Source organism: Jaculus jaculus, chromosome 3, assembly GCF_020740685.1.
Source record: "Jaculus jaculus isolate mJacJac1 chromosome 3, mJacJac1.mat.Y.cur, whole genome shotgun sequence".
Classification (NCBI taxonomy): Eukaryota; Metazoa; Chordata; class Mammalia; order Rodentia; family Dipodidae; genus Jaculus; species Jaculus jaculus.
In genome coordinates, this window is record NC_059104.1 from 3021645 (window position 1) to 3037844 (window position 16200).

Genomic DNA, 16200 nt, shown 5'->3' on the forward strand with positions numbered 1-16200 from the left:
AACAGTCAATTTCCAGGATCTTGTAATTTCAGGCCTAACTGTGTGACCCCAGTCTCTCATCAGTCAAGAGGGTGCCTAGGACTGCTGCCAGAGCCAGGGTACAACCCATCTTACAGGCCAGGGGCCCGGGCACAGGGAACCCCCCGGCTCCACACTTACCTTTCTTTCCAGGGACACCAGGCGTCCCCTCCATCCCTTTAAATCCGGGGCTTCCTGGGTGACCGCGCTCGCCTGGCACTCCAGCATCGCCTCTGTCCCCAGACAGGCCTTTCATGCCCACAGGGCCAGGGACACCTGTGTCACCAGGCTGCCCCCTGTCCCCAGGAAGACCTGTCAGAGAGACAAGCAAACAAAAGGACGCCCAGATAAAATGTCTCTTATGGTGTCTTAAGCCATCAGTCACAACTGATAAAAACAGCTTCCTCAGAGGGACACGGGAACAATTTGCTGACAGAGCTGAGCTTTCAAAGCAGCCTGCCGCGTGGAGCCCCACAGGGGCTGGGGCTTCTGGGGAGCTCGGCCGCCAGGGGCTGGAGGCTGACTGTGGGAGAAAGGCCCAGGGAGGCTTTCCCAGGCACGCCTTCCAGCTTCCAGGAGTTAAGCAAAAGAATTGTGGGGCTGGAGAGATGGCTTAGCAGCAAAGCCAAAGGATCCCGGTTCGATTTTCTAGGACCCATGTAAGCCAGATGCACAAGGGGGTGCATGCATCTGGAGTTCGTTTGCAGTGGCTGGAGGTCCTGGTGCACCCATTCTCTCCCTCCCCCTGCCTGCCTCTTTCTCGCAAATAAATAAATAAAATATATTAAAAAAGAAAAGAACTGTGGTGGTGGGACTGGACAGGGTGGTGCTGAGAGCTGCGGGACACTGCCAGCTCAGACAGGGTTACCGTCCCTCGAGCTAACCGGGAGCCTGAATCCCGGCAGGCAGGTGCCTGCTCAGCGCTCCTACCCTTTCCAGCCTCCTTGCGTCATGTGGCTCCCTTCCCTGTCTCAACCTGAACAGCTCCTGGACCGCTTTCCAGAGTGCTTGTGACGGTGGATCTCTACTCTCAACTGGATCAGGTCAGGAGTCAAGCCTCTCGGGCAGGTCTGTGAGGGTGTTTCAGGAAAGATCACCAGAGGGAGGAAGACGTGCCTTAGAGCGCGCAGCCCTTCCAGGGGAAGCCTGGTTATCAGGCGGTTCTAAGAGAAAGCGCTGGTTTTACTCAGGTACCCTCACTCCTTGCTGGTGCAGGCGTCTGCCCTGCTGCTGCCATCTTTTGCCGATATTAGAACCAGTGTGGCCTGAAGGCCAGGGGCTTTCTAGGACAGATTGGAGATGCTGAGGCCTCCAGTCTCTGATCAACTGAACAGCTACCGGGTCCTCAGCCTCTAGCATGCAGAAAGCCATTGTTGGACTGCCCAATCCACATCACGTAAGCCAGTGGGTTACATCCTCCCTGTCACAAGCGCTCATTTGGTCAGCTCTGTTCCTCTAGAGCACCATGAACGATGATACGGTGCTCAGGACGCTGTGGCTGCGTCGCCTTCTCCAGGTTAGGTTCTCCATCCCAGCCCACCCTTGGGACACTTCTGCCACTGTGAGGACTGTTTCCTTCCTTGGCAAGTGGCCTCTTCTTACTTCATTCCCGCTTCCCCAGTACCCTCCTGTCAGCCTGGCCTTCTTCCGGCCTCCGCTGAAACCTAAGAGCCCCTGCCTTGGTCTCCGCTGGCCTGCCTTGGCCAAACACCAGCCTGTCTATGAGAATCCTCCTGTCTCTGGTAAGCAGAACCATCGTCAGAACAGGGCCTTTGCATGGCTTCTCACGGATTCTCACGAACCACGTGTTGGAGCTGAGACCCACGAGGCCTGGTCAGCACTGACATCGAAGGTGCAATCCTCCTGGCATTAATGTCACCCTGGAAGTGCCATCCTGCAGGGATCAGCATGTGTCCAGGGGAGTGGGTCTGACTGGAGTCCAGCCTGATGGATGCAGGTGAGCCACACTTGGGGAACCCTGAGGCCAATGTGCACAGGTGAACCCCTGGGGAGACCGAGAAGGCTCTCCACCAAGTTGCTGCCTGACCTGAGCAAGCCAACAACACACAAGCTGGATAAGGACTTCTTAAGAGCTTGCAGCGCTGTGTTTCGAAGGGCGCTCGAGCAGAGCCATCTCTTCCCACTGTGTATGCTTCCTTTGGCCACTTTCATGAGCAAAAAATGTCCCCATTGGGCAAGACAAAAACTTAGGAAGCTGGGCATGGTGGTCTGCACCGGTAGTCCGAGCTCCCAGGGTCTGAGGCAGGAGGATCGGATAAGCCCCGAAGCTCAATGTTAGCCTGAGTAACACAGTGAGATCTCATCTCACCACAACATAACAAACCCAACACTTAGGGAACATTCATCACGAAGTTCACTAGGTACAGGAGCCTGGGACCAGAGCATGCTGGGAGAGCTATGCAGTCCCAGGAGGGGCTGGAGCCCAACACACCTCTGCCCTCCTAAGCTGCCTCACCCCCTCTCCAAATCTGAACAGGGGCTAACTTCTCAACTGTGGGGTTTCCTTTCTTATAGACAACAGATACCCAGGCTGAGTTGTTTTCTCAGGCTGTTTAAACTTTCTCTGGTGAAATAAGAATACCAGTTTTTGGAACACCCCAGGACTCTTGGGTTTTTTTTTGGGGGGGGGGAACACAATATGAGGACTCCCCAAGGGGAACACAGGACTTGTTCAGTTGTCAGTACCAACGAGGGCCCATCTTCTTGGAGTGCTGGAGCCTTACCTCCAAGGCCTGGGGCACCTGGCAGGCCCAAGGGCCCCTCTCGGCCGGGAGCTCCTGGGAATCCGTATTGTCCTGGGGGTCCGGGCAGTCCTGGCTGGCCTGACGGTCCTGGGAAGCCCAGCTGACCTTTAAGTCCTGGCATCCCAGGCATCCCCTGGCTTCCTGCAGGGATCAGAGACAAGAGTCATGAGGACTCCCTGCTCGTCCTGAACATCTGCCCACTCAGGCTTAGTCTATAAAACAGAGTTCGCTTGTTTCTGTGAAATGCAAAGGAATAGCTCCTTCCTGCCTTTTCTGACCACGAATCCAGCAGGAGCTAGACTTTTCCAGTCTGCGCTGCACCACAAATACAACTTCCACCCCGCTCTCTTGACATCGTCCCAGCATTTTACCACATTTAAAGTGTTCTTTGAATGGCTGTTTGAGTAAGTCATCCCTTCACAGGGACACCCTGAATGTACTCCCTGAATGCACACCCTGAATGTACACCCTGATTGTACACTCGGAATGTACACCCGGAATGTACACCATCCCATTCTACCCCTGGTTGTTAAGCAGTGCTGTGGGAAGAGTGTGGGGATTTGGCATGCACATCCACGGCCATGGTGCAAGAAATTTCTCTAGGAAAGGTCAAAGCAAATGACGTATATACAGCACCGACTTCCACAACGGCACCAGATCATTCATCTACTACTGCTGCCTTGGCACTATGCCTCACTGAGGCAGACCCAAAAGACTGGCAGTGGTGCCAAGGGAAAATGGAGTGGGTCGTATTTGCAGGTTCCTCCTCACCAGTGACACTTCCCACCCTAGTTTTGGCTTTCTGGTGAGGGTCTATTCTTTGCTTATGTTTACCTTTGGGAATTCTGGTATTTTTTTTTTCTTATAGACTTTAGTATTGCTTATGGGAAAAATAGCAGTGGTATATGTAATTGAATTTCAAATGTGCTGCTGCAAGCTTGTTTTTGCTTGTAACACGTAGAAGTTAACATTTCATGGAAACTTGACAGGGTCTGTGTGTGTGATGCGCACGCACGCATGAGTCTGAGTGAGCGCACATGTATACATGCACCTTCATCCCCTGGTTCTGTGCATGTAGCGTCCGGCCACCCAGACCCAGACGCTGGGGGCACATTTTCTTCTATTTCTCTTTCTTAAAAAAAAAACACATTTTAATTTATTTATTTGACAGAGAAAGAGGGAGAGAGAGAATGGGCACGACAGGGCCTCCAGCCATGCAAACGAGCTCCAGACGTGTGCTCCCCCCTTGTGCATCTGGCAGTGGGTCTTGGGGAATTGAACCTGAGTCCTTTGGCTTTGTAGGCAAAAGCCTTAACCACTAAGCAACTCCTCCAGCCTTAATTTTCCTTCTTTTTTTTTCAAGTTAGGATCTCACTCTAGCCCAGCCTGACCTGGAATTCACTATGTAGTCTCAGGGTGGCCTCAAACTCACAGCCATCCTCCTACCTCTGCCTCCCGAGTGCTGGGATTAAAGGAGTGTGCCACTATGCCTGACCCTAATTTTCTTATTAATAGTAGGGTTCTGGACCTCTTCATAGCTGGGCATTTTTTCCCTTTCTTTTTGGACCAGTTGGTGACGTGAAGGGCCTGCTTGCCCAGTGCCTTTTCCGCGCATTTTCTCATTGAACCCTGACCCTATCCTCTAGGCAGGCAGGAAGCATGAGGGACAGTGGTGGCTACAAAAGGGACCGGTCAGTCTTGACCAGCTTCTCAGAGCTTAAGTCACGTGTTCTGACTCCAGTGATCGGCTGTGTCACCTGTCACAGGGAAAGGTGTGTGTGGGCTGGAAGGAAGTCTGCAGCAGAACCCCGACCCTGAATCCTGGCATGGTCATATAGGAATGTCACCCCAAAACTAAACCTGAACGTGAATCTTGGCATGTTCTATATAGGACTGTCACTCCCAAACTTGGGAAACTGAGACAGGAAGATCAATCAGTTTGAGGCTAGTCTGGGCTATATGGTGAGACCCTGCCTCAAAAAACTCAAAAGAGGGCTGGAAAGATGGTTCAGTGGTTAAAAGCACTTGTTTGAAAAGTCTGACCAACCGCATTCGATTCCCCAGCACCCATGTAATCCAGATGCACAAGTGGTGCGTGAGTCTGGAGTTCACTTGCACTGGCAAGAGGTCCTGGAGAGCCAATTCTCTCTCTCTCCCCCACCTTTTTTTTTTGTAAATAAAAGAAAAATAATTGGTTGGGCATGGTGGTGCACGCCTTTAATCCCAGCACTTGGGAGGCAGAGGTAGAAGGATTGCTGTGTGTTCAAGACCATCCTAAGACGAGATAGTGACTTCCAGGTCAGCCTGGGCTACAGCAAGACTCTACCTTGAAAAACCAGAAGAAAAAAAAAAGAAGAATAAAGAGTTCTGACGTTCTCTGAGGCACACACTTATTTTTCAGGTTTCCAGCATTAGTGTGAATCACTCAGTGTGTGTGGTGTGTGTGGGAGGCAGGACAGAAAGGCAGACAGGCAATGTGGCTGGCTGGGGCGTTCTGAAGGGAAGTCAGGTTTCTGGTCAGCAATTCTGTTGATCATGAACGGGAAAATGGGGGAGGGTACAGATCCAGAGCCCAGGGATATCAAGACGGCGTGTGGTCTGAGGGACCCGAGCAATTAGGCCACCAGTGCCCAGGCCCCAGCCAGAGGCTCAACCAGTGGCTTCTGGGGATGTGTCCCAATGGGACAGAATGGGCTGTGAACACACGAGTCTGGGGTGACTCAGAGGCTGCCCGGAAGCCAGGCGGGGACATTTTCTTCCTCCAGTTACTTATCTTACTTGGCTCTTTAGAGTGGAGTACTTTAGGTCTGTTTGGATTTCCGGGGGACCTGTTACACAGGGAAGCTGTGGGCAGAGATGACTACAGAGGTCCATGGGTGTGTGCTTGTAAGAGGTCTCACAGCTGCTCTCTCCTGGAAAGTTAGCGTGTTTCTGACTAAAACACTTCATGGGCCTGCTGGGACTGAGTGGAGACAGAAAGAGCAGTGGAGGCAGCCTGGGCACCTCCACTAGATCCCTGGGGAGGACTTCACACTCCCCCTGGGTGCCACTGGGCAGCCGGGACAGCTCTCTCTGCCTCCCTTCTCTGACTTACCTCTGAATCCAGGGGGCCCCCTCTCTCCTGGGACGCCTTTCAGCCCAGGGTGTCCTGGTAGGCCAGCATCTCCGCGGGGCCCTGGCTGGGCTCCTAGGACTTCTCCTGGAATCCCTCTGTCCCCAGGGGGTCCGGCTGGCCCTGGAAGGCCGATGGGGCCTGGGAGTCCATCAGGACCCGGGCGGCCTGTGGCACCTTTGGATCCTCGGGGGCCCATGAACCCTGAAAGGAAGCAAGAGCGGCTCCCTTAGCAAAGGTCAGTGTCACCATGCTCTGGGAGGGCGCTGGCAAGAGGCTAGGAAGAGCCGATGCGCGGAAGGTGACTCGGGACACCGCCCACCGCCTGTCTCAGAACCTGGCTCTCAGCATCTATCTTGTTCAGTTGCGCTGCTTTCCTCGCTGCAGCTCAGCTAAGGTGGGCTAGGCTGTAGCTCATAGGTCCGTGGTCGCAGACAGGCCTGCTGGCCTGTGTGCTAGCAGGCGAGGAATGGAGCAGAGTCCTGAGAACTGCTGCGGCACTGACTGGGCATCCCGCCCACCTGGTGAGCACAGGCGCCTGACCAGCAGGGGACGCTACTCTGTCCTCGCGGAAGTCTGCAGATTCCGCACCGGGATGGAAGGTTGGTGGCCATCATGGCTTTCACTCGTCCCAGGGGCACCAAAACACAACGTGGTCAAGAGCCTCAGGTTTCTTTTTCTTTTTCAAAACATCTTATTTATTGATTTACTGGACAGTAACAGAGAGCAAGAGAAAGAGAGAGGCTGATAGAGAAAGAGAATGGGCATACCATGGAGCCTCAGGTTTTTTTTTTTTTAAAGATTTATTTATTTATTTGAGAGAGAAAGAAGGGGAGAGAGAGAGAATGGGCACACCAGAGCCTCCAGCCACTGCAAACAAACTCCAGACGCATGTGCCCCCTTGTGCATCTAGTTTACGTGGGTCCTGGAGAGTCAAACCAGTATCCTTTGGCTTTGTAGGCAAACGCATTAACTGCTAAGCCATCTCTCCAGCCCAAGAACCTCAGTTTTAATATCCCAGGAATGAGGAAATGGTTGTCGCAGGTACTTGTTGAAATGGATTCTAAACCCTGGACAGTAATAGCCCTGACAGCGTGCACATGCACATCCTCCCCCACCCGCCCCAGCCCACAGGCACAAGCGGCCCTTCCCACCTACCTGGAGGTCCTGGGAAGCCTTCACGACCTGGTTCTCCAGGGAAGCCCTTGAGCCCTGGTGCCCCATCAGCTCCTGAGAATCCTGGTGTTCCCCTGATACCCTTGACACCTATACATCCAAGACACAAGCAGGTCAGATCCCATGAACGAGACTAGATCCAGCCTGTGCTTGACCCAGAGAAACCTGTCACGAAGTTGGGATAAGACGGAGCAGCGGATGCTGGACCCGCACCATGGGATGCCTCTCCCTGGCTGTCCACCAGGCCACGGCAGAGGCTGGATTCTCCTTCAGCCTGGGGCTCAGCTTTGTGTGCACCGCTGCTCAGTCTCCCGCAGCATGCATTAAGAGCTGGCGTTCCCAAAGAGATCACCACCGGTGGTGGCTTACAGAGGATAGACCCCAGCGTCCAGGGGTGGGCACTCATGCAGGGCCACAGGAAAGGGGATCAAAACACATGCCCTGCAGCTTCCTTTGGCACATTACCTGGGGACCCCGGGGGTCCTGGCTGGCCTGGCAATCCCTTTGGGCCTCCAGCACAACCTGAGGAGAGAGTAAGGGTGGATGAGCCAAACCAGGGTCTGCGGAGTCTCAGTGTCTGAGAACCAAAGATCACCACCAGTCAGGGGCCTGGCTACCATCTTATGTCCAGAGTGATTGAACGACTTAATTAATCTTGGTTCTGATGTAAGTAACGGCTTAATTTCTTGTGTAATAAAAGCAGAATATTAGCCGGGTGTGGTGGTACATGCCACTGATCCCAGCACTTGGGAGGCAGAGGTAGGAGGGTTGCCGTGAGTTCAAGGCTCCCCTGAGACTACAGGATGAATTCCAGGTCAGCCTGGGCTATAGCAAGACCCTACCTTGAACCCTCCCCCCCAAATCAAAATATTAACATAAAATTCAAATGAAGTCAGTCCACTCTAATAAAAAGTGGTACTGCCATGAGTTCGAGGCCACCCTGAGACTACATAGTGAATTCCAGGTCAGCCTGGACTAGAGTGTAATCCTACATGGAAAACAAACAAACAAACAATCAAACAAAAAAAGTGGTACTGGGCTGACAAATGCTTCCTGTCCTTACAGAGAATGGGGGGGGGTACGATAGTCCCAGGCCAACCCAGTAAATGTGGGCTCCCTCTGAACTGTGGGGAGGCTGTGATCGCAATGTACAACATTAAACCAGGCTGCAGATGCCCCTGGCTGTGAGAACTGCCCGCAGTCTTGCAAGCACAGCCACCCTTGGGTTCTGTTTCTCCACCTGTCTGAGCATGGCCAGGCTCCCATGGGGAACAGCACCTCTAGTCTCCCCTGCTTTTGTCTTCTGGTGACGTGAGATCTGCAGACTGACTTGGAGTCTCCAGCGCTCCCTCTGAGAAAGGACTGCCTGAGCGAGAGCCCGCACCCCTGTCCTCTCAGGCTGTCAGCCACACAGCGTGCAGGTTACAATCCATGCGGCCCGCGCTGCGGAAGCCAGGAGTTACTGATTCGCTACAGACTGGATGTGCACTCTGAACGCCTCAAAGGAAGAGCCGCGCCAGGCTAGTGTCTGCAGGAGCCCATGGGATGTCACGGCCTCCCACTGGGGTCCCCTTCCTCCTCCCTGTTGATGGCAGCCCGCTGGCTTTGACCCATGCGGGACAACAGCACGTCTCACAGTCGCTGTGTCTTCTCCCCTGGGCTCTGGGACACGCGACGTTGTGTTCTTCCTTCCCACGGCTCACTCACCCTCCCCCCCACCGGACAGGGGTGCAGATGACAGCCTTTGAGCCTGGGCCCGTGCACCGCCTACCAGCATCACTTACGGCTTGCTCTGTGTGGCCTGGGACATCTCTCTCGGTACAAGTGAGGGAGAAATCCCCACTGCTGGGAATTATATAGTTAACAACTGTATGGTTGGCTTGGAGACCGAGAAACTACATGGCTGACTGGGGACAGGCTGAGGCTCTGAGAGTCACCCAGAAACACTGTGGCCTGGGAGGCGCCGTCCCTACTGACTGCTTGCAGCCTGCAGGTCAAGCTCACCTGCTCTCAGCCTTCATTCTTTCTGCAGAATTCTAAGTTACCATTAAACTTTCATTAGAAAATCAATCTAGGTCACTTTCAATTCTAGGGAGAGACAGCCCCAACATACTTAACTCCTCCACAATCAAATTCAGTCCTCACTTGGGTTTCCAACTTTGGGTGAGGCTCTGTCCACGCCAATGGATGTTTTCTTGCTTATCTGATGTTTCTGCCTGCACTAATACTATTTAATAAAGCCTCTAATAATATACATTCCTCTACTGGCCTTGTGATTGTCTTGAGGTCCAGAAATGGTTTTTATGGCTTTCTGGCTAAGAACGTGGATGCTACGTGGCTCTCGGCCAACCCTCCTTCTTACCTCCTGCTGAGTCCCCTGAGAGCAAGTGGACCTCTGAGGGACCTGTCCTGACCCAGGCGGGCGTGGAGGTAGGACTCAGGCTCTGTGAGTCCTCTTGGCTCCTTGCCTGGCTGTGGTACGTCCTGTATTTCCCTTGTCTGTGTTTCTGAGCCACATCTGTCCTGACTGTCTGTGGGAACTCTCAGCATTGACTCCCACAGCCACCCTTCCTCAGACATGCCGTGCCTGGTCCCAGCCTGCCTGACACGAGCCATTCCCTGTAGCCTTGCTGGTCCTCTGTGCCCTACTGAAGGCGGGTGTCTCCAAGATCTTGGCTTGCTGCCTGCTGCTTCTATGCCAGCATTGCATGCTGACTAGCTCAAGACCCTACAAGGAGCCTGGCTCTTCAGAAGGGCCCACGTGCCTGCCCGCAGTCTCCAGGGCCCTGGGTGGAACTGCCATGTAGAACTGCCTGCTCCCCATTACCGTACCTGCTGGGACAATCTCCTGCTGGTCACCTCCAATAGGCCTTTTCACACCTGTGTCACAGTCTGGAGAGAGATAAGCAAAGATAAAGACAACGTTGGAGCCACAGAGAGTCATTATTTACCAATGAGTGTGCACTGCTTCAGTGTGAATACGTGTGTGTGTGTGTGTGTGAAAATCCCTAGACCATTTCTGAACTCGGGTGCCCAAGGGGAGACTCCGCATTCCAGCTGCTGAGAGCAGGCGGTGGCTGGGAAGTCCTGCTGAGCGTGCCTCCCGCATACCGAAAACAGACATGTCATCCTGTCTGGCTCCTTGGGGACAAGTTCTTGGTGTGGGGAGATAGGGAATACAGAGGGGTTGACTGGTGTCTCAGGACTCAGGAAGACACGGGGAGGATGGCATACCTATTTGTCCTGGCGTGCCTGGGGGACCGGGAGGACCAGGGAAGCCAGGCGGTCCGGGCAATCCGGAATCTCCAGGGAAACCACGCTCGCCTTTGGGGCCAGGCAAGCCCAGTCCGGGGGGGCCTGCTTCCCCTGGAAAGCCCTTGGTCCCAGGTAGGCCAGGGTAACCTGAGTCTCCTGGAAGGCCTTTGATGCCGTCGCCCTGTGACAAAATCCAGGTTAGCTCTCAAAAGGCACCCACATGTCAGGGCCAGCCATTGCCTCCCAATTTCCTTTCAGCATTTCCCTGTACTTCTGTCTTGCAGATTCAGAGAGGAAGGTCAGTCGAGATAAAGTGTGCCTGCCATCACGGGCTAAGGAAGTCATGAGGACGTGTTGGACTTTATAGCATTAGAGAGCAAGGCAGTGGGGGAGAGTTCTGGGGGTTTCTGTCTTGATGTGGGCGTTGATTTTCCTGTCTCCCAGTTGCTAGTCCCAGCCCTGGATGGACTTTAATCCTCAGAGAGAACTCTGCACTCAGCAGGGAAGACAAGGCTGTGGTCACTGGTATGGGGTTCCAGCTCCTTTGTTGTGGCCAGCATGTGTGACACGTCTGTCATTCACAGAGACAGCACATTGTTGGCGGAAAGGGAACAAGAAGAGAAATAAGGGGGGACTACAGGGCAGGAAGAGGAGAGGCCGTGGGGTCCACCAGTGGCATGTCCTGTGGTGATAATGCCAGCCAGATGGGGACATGTGAGTGGGCAGTGGAGGGATAAGCTGAGGGAGGCAGGGAGCTCTGGGTAGTGGGAAGGGTGACTCATGGGGTGACACGCAACTAAGACCCAGCATCAGAGCTGGGCACAGCTGAATGGGCTGGCAGTGTGCCCCAGTCCACCCACACACAGAGCCATGGGTGCACAGGGTCTTCCGGTGACAGACAGGAGCTGATGAGAAGTCACGTTGCTGCCTGTGGCATTGCTGTTGTGTCCACCCCATCGACTACTCACCGGAGGCCCCGGAAGGCCAGGGAAGCCGTCCAGTCCATCCCGCCCTGGGATGCCATCGTCACCCTTCATTCCGTGCACACCGGGGACACCTGGCTGTCCTCGTTCACCTGGGAAAGAATTTGCCCGTAAATATATTTATTAAGTAAACTTCAGAGAGCTAAGTGACCCAGGAATTGCTTGGCCACCGAGAACTGACCTTTCGTGGTGATTGTTCTGGAATCTCCTTTTACTCCTTTGGGCCCAGGAACTCCAACATGGCCAGGGGCTCCCTGTGGAAACAGACACACTTCTGTTTTGTCCTCCCTTAGACTGCTAAAGGCTTCAAGGAGAGAATTATTCTTTCGTTTTTATAGTTTGTGGGTAATCGCCTGCCCAAGGAACTTTCTACAATACCAGAAATACTCTACATCTGGGTCTTTGGCAGGGACCACCAGACACAGTGCCCCTCATAGTGGCTGGGCTGAAACTGTGGGTAACAGTGCTTTGAAACTGAGTTGCATGTGAGTGAAATATAATGGAAACAGACCCAGGTGGATGACAGTGCAACTGGTTTTCCACAGTGTGACCCAAGGACCAGCAGCCATCGCCAGGAGCTGGATTATGATCTGCATTTCAAAAACGTCCCAAGGCCCTTAGATCCGAAACAAGAACCGCTGACTTAATATACAGAGCTGCTTAACTCTTACTACCACTGTTTGGAACCCAACCAGGCAGCAGTAAGTCTTCTAAAGAAAGGACAAAAACAATCACGCTGTATTTAGCAGATGTCACTATGTACCACTGAGAACAATAAGCGGCTTCTTTTGCCAAGCGAGGCTAAAGTTGAGGAGAAATTTACTTCATAAAGCAGCAGCTTATAGGAGGGACCCTCATGTCGTAGGCAGTAAGACAGAGTGTGGTTCCTCCAGTGAGCGGTACGGAACAGGTTAGCGTTCAAGGTTGCACTGAGATGTGTGCTGGGCAGGGGTGGATCTTGGTTGATGCTACTTGCAAGGATATGGGAACTCTGAGAGTTGGCATCATGAAATGTTACAAGGGATTGTGAACTCTCTTCGAGAAAACCCCACAGGTATTTGATTTATTGAATGAGTTCTGGCTGTGGCGGTGCTCGGTATCTATTACTGACTGACTCATCTGCTTCAAGCAGTCTGCCAGGTTGTCTCCGTACAAATATCAAAACCCGCCAGGTGTGGGATCACACTCCTTTAATCCCAGCACTCAGGAGGCAGAGGCGGGAGGATCGCTGTGAGTTTGAGCCCAGCTGGAGACTACATAGTGAATACCAGGCCAGCTTGGGCTAGAATGAGACTCTACCTCAAAAAACAAAACAAACAAACAAAAACCCCCAAACCAACCAACCATCTAGATAACTAGCCAAGCAACCACCCACCCACGCACTTAGCCATCCACTCTATCCGCCCACCTGCCTAGCCACCAGACAACAAGCCACAACTACAAAAAAACCATCCCAGGCATTCCAAATGCCTGGGCTATTCCGCACACAGACACATAATTAGATTCAGGACAAAAACTCCAAGCAGAGGTGGGTGAAGCCAAGCCTGTGGGTGTGTTGTGCGCACAGTTGGGAAGCATGTGGCCCTAGACGAGTTACAGGTTTCAGAGACACCAAATGGGATGCACCTGGCTCCTCGTCATGAATCAACTGAAGAGCCTACTTCATCGGCTGGGAGGGGTGTGTGATTCTCCATACCGTAATTTTCTGAACACTGAACAACACCTACTCCTTACTTAGGAGATGGCATTGTCTTTAATTTTCTTTTTTTTTTGAGGTAGGGTCTCACTCTGGCCCAGGCTGACCTGGAATTCACTATGTAGTCTCAGGGTGGCCTCGAACCCACAGTGATCCACTTACCTCTGCCTTCTGAGTGCTGGGATTAAAGGTGGGCGCCACCATACCCAGCCTTTCCTGTTTCTTTTCTGAGGGAACCTGGCATGTGGCAGTGAGGTACTCTGGCTCTCACCTTCACCTGCAAAGCTCCCAGGCCAGGAAGCAAGTAGAAGTCCCCATGCCCACCCCGAGCCACCCTGCAGCACCCTTGCACTTGCTGTGTGGTCAGATCGTTCCCTTACCTTGAACCCAGGGAACCCAGGGATGCCGTGCTGGCCGGGGTCTCCTTGGTCGCCTTTCCTCCCTGGAGTCCCACTGATGCCCGGGAAGCCCTTGGTTCCTGGGAGTCCTGGGAGACCCCCGAGGCCGTCTGCACACTTGCAGTCCCCAGCTTCACCTGCAGTGAGGGGACAGGTGAGGAGGGTAGCACGCGGAGAGGCACTGTAGGGCACAGCATACACCGCTCTGGTGGGCACTGGCACACCTATCAATCAGGTGAGCAGTAATGGCACTCGATGGCTCAGTGGGCATCTGCATTCTACTCTGGTTTTAGAAGATTCTTAAAAGCAAGGACCCTGCCTGTCAGAGGAATGGGTGGAGCTGAAGGGACTTTTGAGGGCACTGAAAAATCCAGTCCTTAGGTTCCAGGGGAAGCACAGGATTCAGGAGCCCAGGGTAGTGGGTGGTCTGCCCAGAGCCATAGTCTTGAAGGCCAAGGTCAGGAGTAAGCCAGAGAGACCTGTTTTGTGTCTCACTATGGTGGGACTGAGGTGCCAGGTGGAAACACCCTGAAGCCATTGACTCCTGTATCTGCCCTCAGGGCAGGTGCACCTTCTGTATCCCAAGTGCATCCGAAGGTCAGAGTCTCAGGGCCAGGCTGTGCCCATGTTCAGGGTGGAGAGCTGAGTGACAGCCTCACAGGGGTGGGGCCCTGGGCCAGTCTTTCCCTGGAAGGATGCCTGGAGCCGGATGGTGTCCCTAGGGGGAAGGGAGAAGTGCCAGGACCTCCTTGCATGGGTCTGAGGCGCTGGCAAATTCCAGCTCTGCCTGTGAAGTCTTAGTGGGTGACACAGGATGACTGCTGGGCTAGGGACAGTGTCTGGGCATGTGCCATACTGCAGGGCTGAGCACCGGGGCCAATCATGTGAACTCTGCCTCAGGAGCAACCCTCCCCCCTTCATCCACTGTCGGGCTCTGCGCTGCGGGGAGATTCAGTGGGGAAGAGGTGGGGGTGAAGGACGGGGAAGCGGAGCCAGGGGGACAACACAGCCCACTCCTGGAAGCGCGCCTGCATCTGGACTCTGGTTTCTTTTCTTTTCCCCCACTTTTTTTTTTTGAGGTAGGGTCTCGCTCTAGCCTAGGCTGACTTGGAATTCACTATGGAGTCTCAGGGTGGCCTCGAACTTACAGCCATCCTCCTACCTCTGCCTCCCGAGTGCTGGGACTTTATAAAGGTGTGAGCTATCATGCTCAGCTCCAGTGTGAAGTTTCCACTGTGTCACACTAGCACTGGGAAATTTTGGAGCATTTCAGATTTTGGGTTAGAGATATGACTGGTACTTTTTTTTTTTTTTTTTTGGTTTTTCGAGGTAGGGTCTCACTCTGGTCCAGGCTGACCTGGAATTAACTCTGTAGTCTCAGGGTGGCCTCGAACTCACGGCGATCCTCCTACCTCTGCCTCCCGAGTGCTGGGATTAAAGGTGTGCGCCACCACGCCTGGCCTGGCTGGTACTTTTAACCAACCAGATGAGGGGACGGGTCACCGTGCCAGACAGTGGGAGCTCCCTCACTGGCAGTCCTCACCTTTCCATCCTTTCTGTCCTCGAGTCCCTGGGAAACCGGAAGGCCCAGGATAGCCCACTCGTCCTTCCACTCCTTTAAGGCCGAACAGATAACCTAAGAGAAAACCCGAAGGCAGGAACCTCAGTGGCCACACCACGAGATGTAGGATCTGAGCCAGGGGCAGGTCTCAGCCAAGGCTGCCCGAGGGCCCAGAAACCCCACCTCCGCCTGAGCACACTGAGGGGGCTGGAGGAGGGGCCTGACCCTCAGATATAGCTCGTCCACTGAAGTCCAGAGAGGAAGACATTCCCTTTTAGAAAGGCATGGAGCTGGACTCCAAGACCTCTGAATTTCTGGTCCTCTCCCTGCCCTGTTCACAACCACCCACACCCACATTTATGGGTCCCTCCTGACCAACGGGGATTAGATGTGCTCAACCTCCCTGAACGTCCTGGCCCTCCACTTTCCTCTCCCGGCCCCTCTCTCCAGCCGAAATCAGAGTTCTTAATTACTGCTGTGGCCGCTCCAGTCATCCCACGTGGGGACACTGCCGGACAAGACATTTCTAAGGCCAGCAAATTTCTAGAGGAGCCTTTGGGACGAGTGCCACCTAGTGGTGCTCTGTGGTTGTGCGCCCTCAGGCGACCACGGCGGGAGCTGGGCTTCTCCCGGTTCATTCTTTCTACTGCTCCTCTCTGGGTGTTGTGTTTTGTGTGTTTTGTGAGACAGGGTGTCACTCTGGTCTCCTGCCTCAGCCTCCCGAGTGGTGGAACTGAAGTGTGAGCGACCACTCTTCATTCATCACTGTTAGATCTGCTTCAAGTGAGCTAGAAACATGCGGTCACAAGTACCACGCCGCACAGATGTGGGCGGGGGGGGGGGGGGGGGGAGCCATTCAGGAAGCTGAAAGGAGAGGAAAATGATGACTTTATAGACATTTGCCCTGGGCGGGCAAGAGGGTAGTGGAATGGAGTGTCAGAGAGCCCCCTGGGGACTAGGGTTTGCATAGAAAAGTGAGTGGATACTGTCTGGTGTAATTTGATTTGACTACACATGCAACATGGCCTCATTCATTCATTCGTCTGTTAGTTCATTCATGCAGCACAGTCAGTGCCTGAGCGGCGCTGGGCAGTGTGCCAGTTGTGTGGGCACCAGGAACCGAGACTGAGACTGCCTGGAGCTGACAGCCGAGATGCGGGGACACAACTAACACACCCAGAAAAGAAACGTGGAGTTTTTCAGATGATAGCCAGTGCCAAGGGAAAGCAGCAGGGG

The 16200-nt window shown here is 53.7% G+C and overlaps 1 protein-coding gene across 1 annotated transcript in view; it reads right to left on the bottom strand.

The window, feature by feature from the left end:
* Col4a2 (collagen type IV alpha 2 chain) overlaps positions 1-16200 on the bottom strand; it is a 160831-nt gene that overhangs the window by 17351 nt on the left and 127280 nt on the right. Inside the window, exons 21-31 of the mRNA XM_045144872.1 lie at positions 14947-15039; positions 13386-13540; positions 11491-11563; positions 11295-11401; positions 10306-10507; positions 9904-9963; positions 7537-7593; positions 7054-7161; positions 5878-6099; positions 2763-2924; positions 160-330 (exon numbers count right to left, since the gene is read on the bottom strand). Of these exons, the coding sequence (XP_045000807.1) occupies positions 160-330; positions 2763-2924; positions 5878-6099; positions 7054-7161; positions 7537-7593; positions 9904-9963; positions 10306-10507; positions 11295-11401; positions 11491-11563; positions 13386-13540; positions 14947-15039 (1410 nt within the window). The remainder of the gene's footprint in view (positions 1-159; positions 331-2762; positions 2925-5877; positions 6100-7053; positions 7162-7536; positions 7594-9903; positions 9964-10305; positions 10508-11294; positions 11402-11490; positions 11564-13385; positions 13541-14946; positions 15040-16200) is intronic.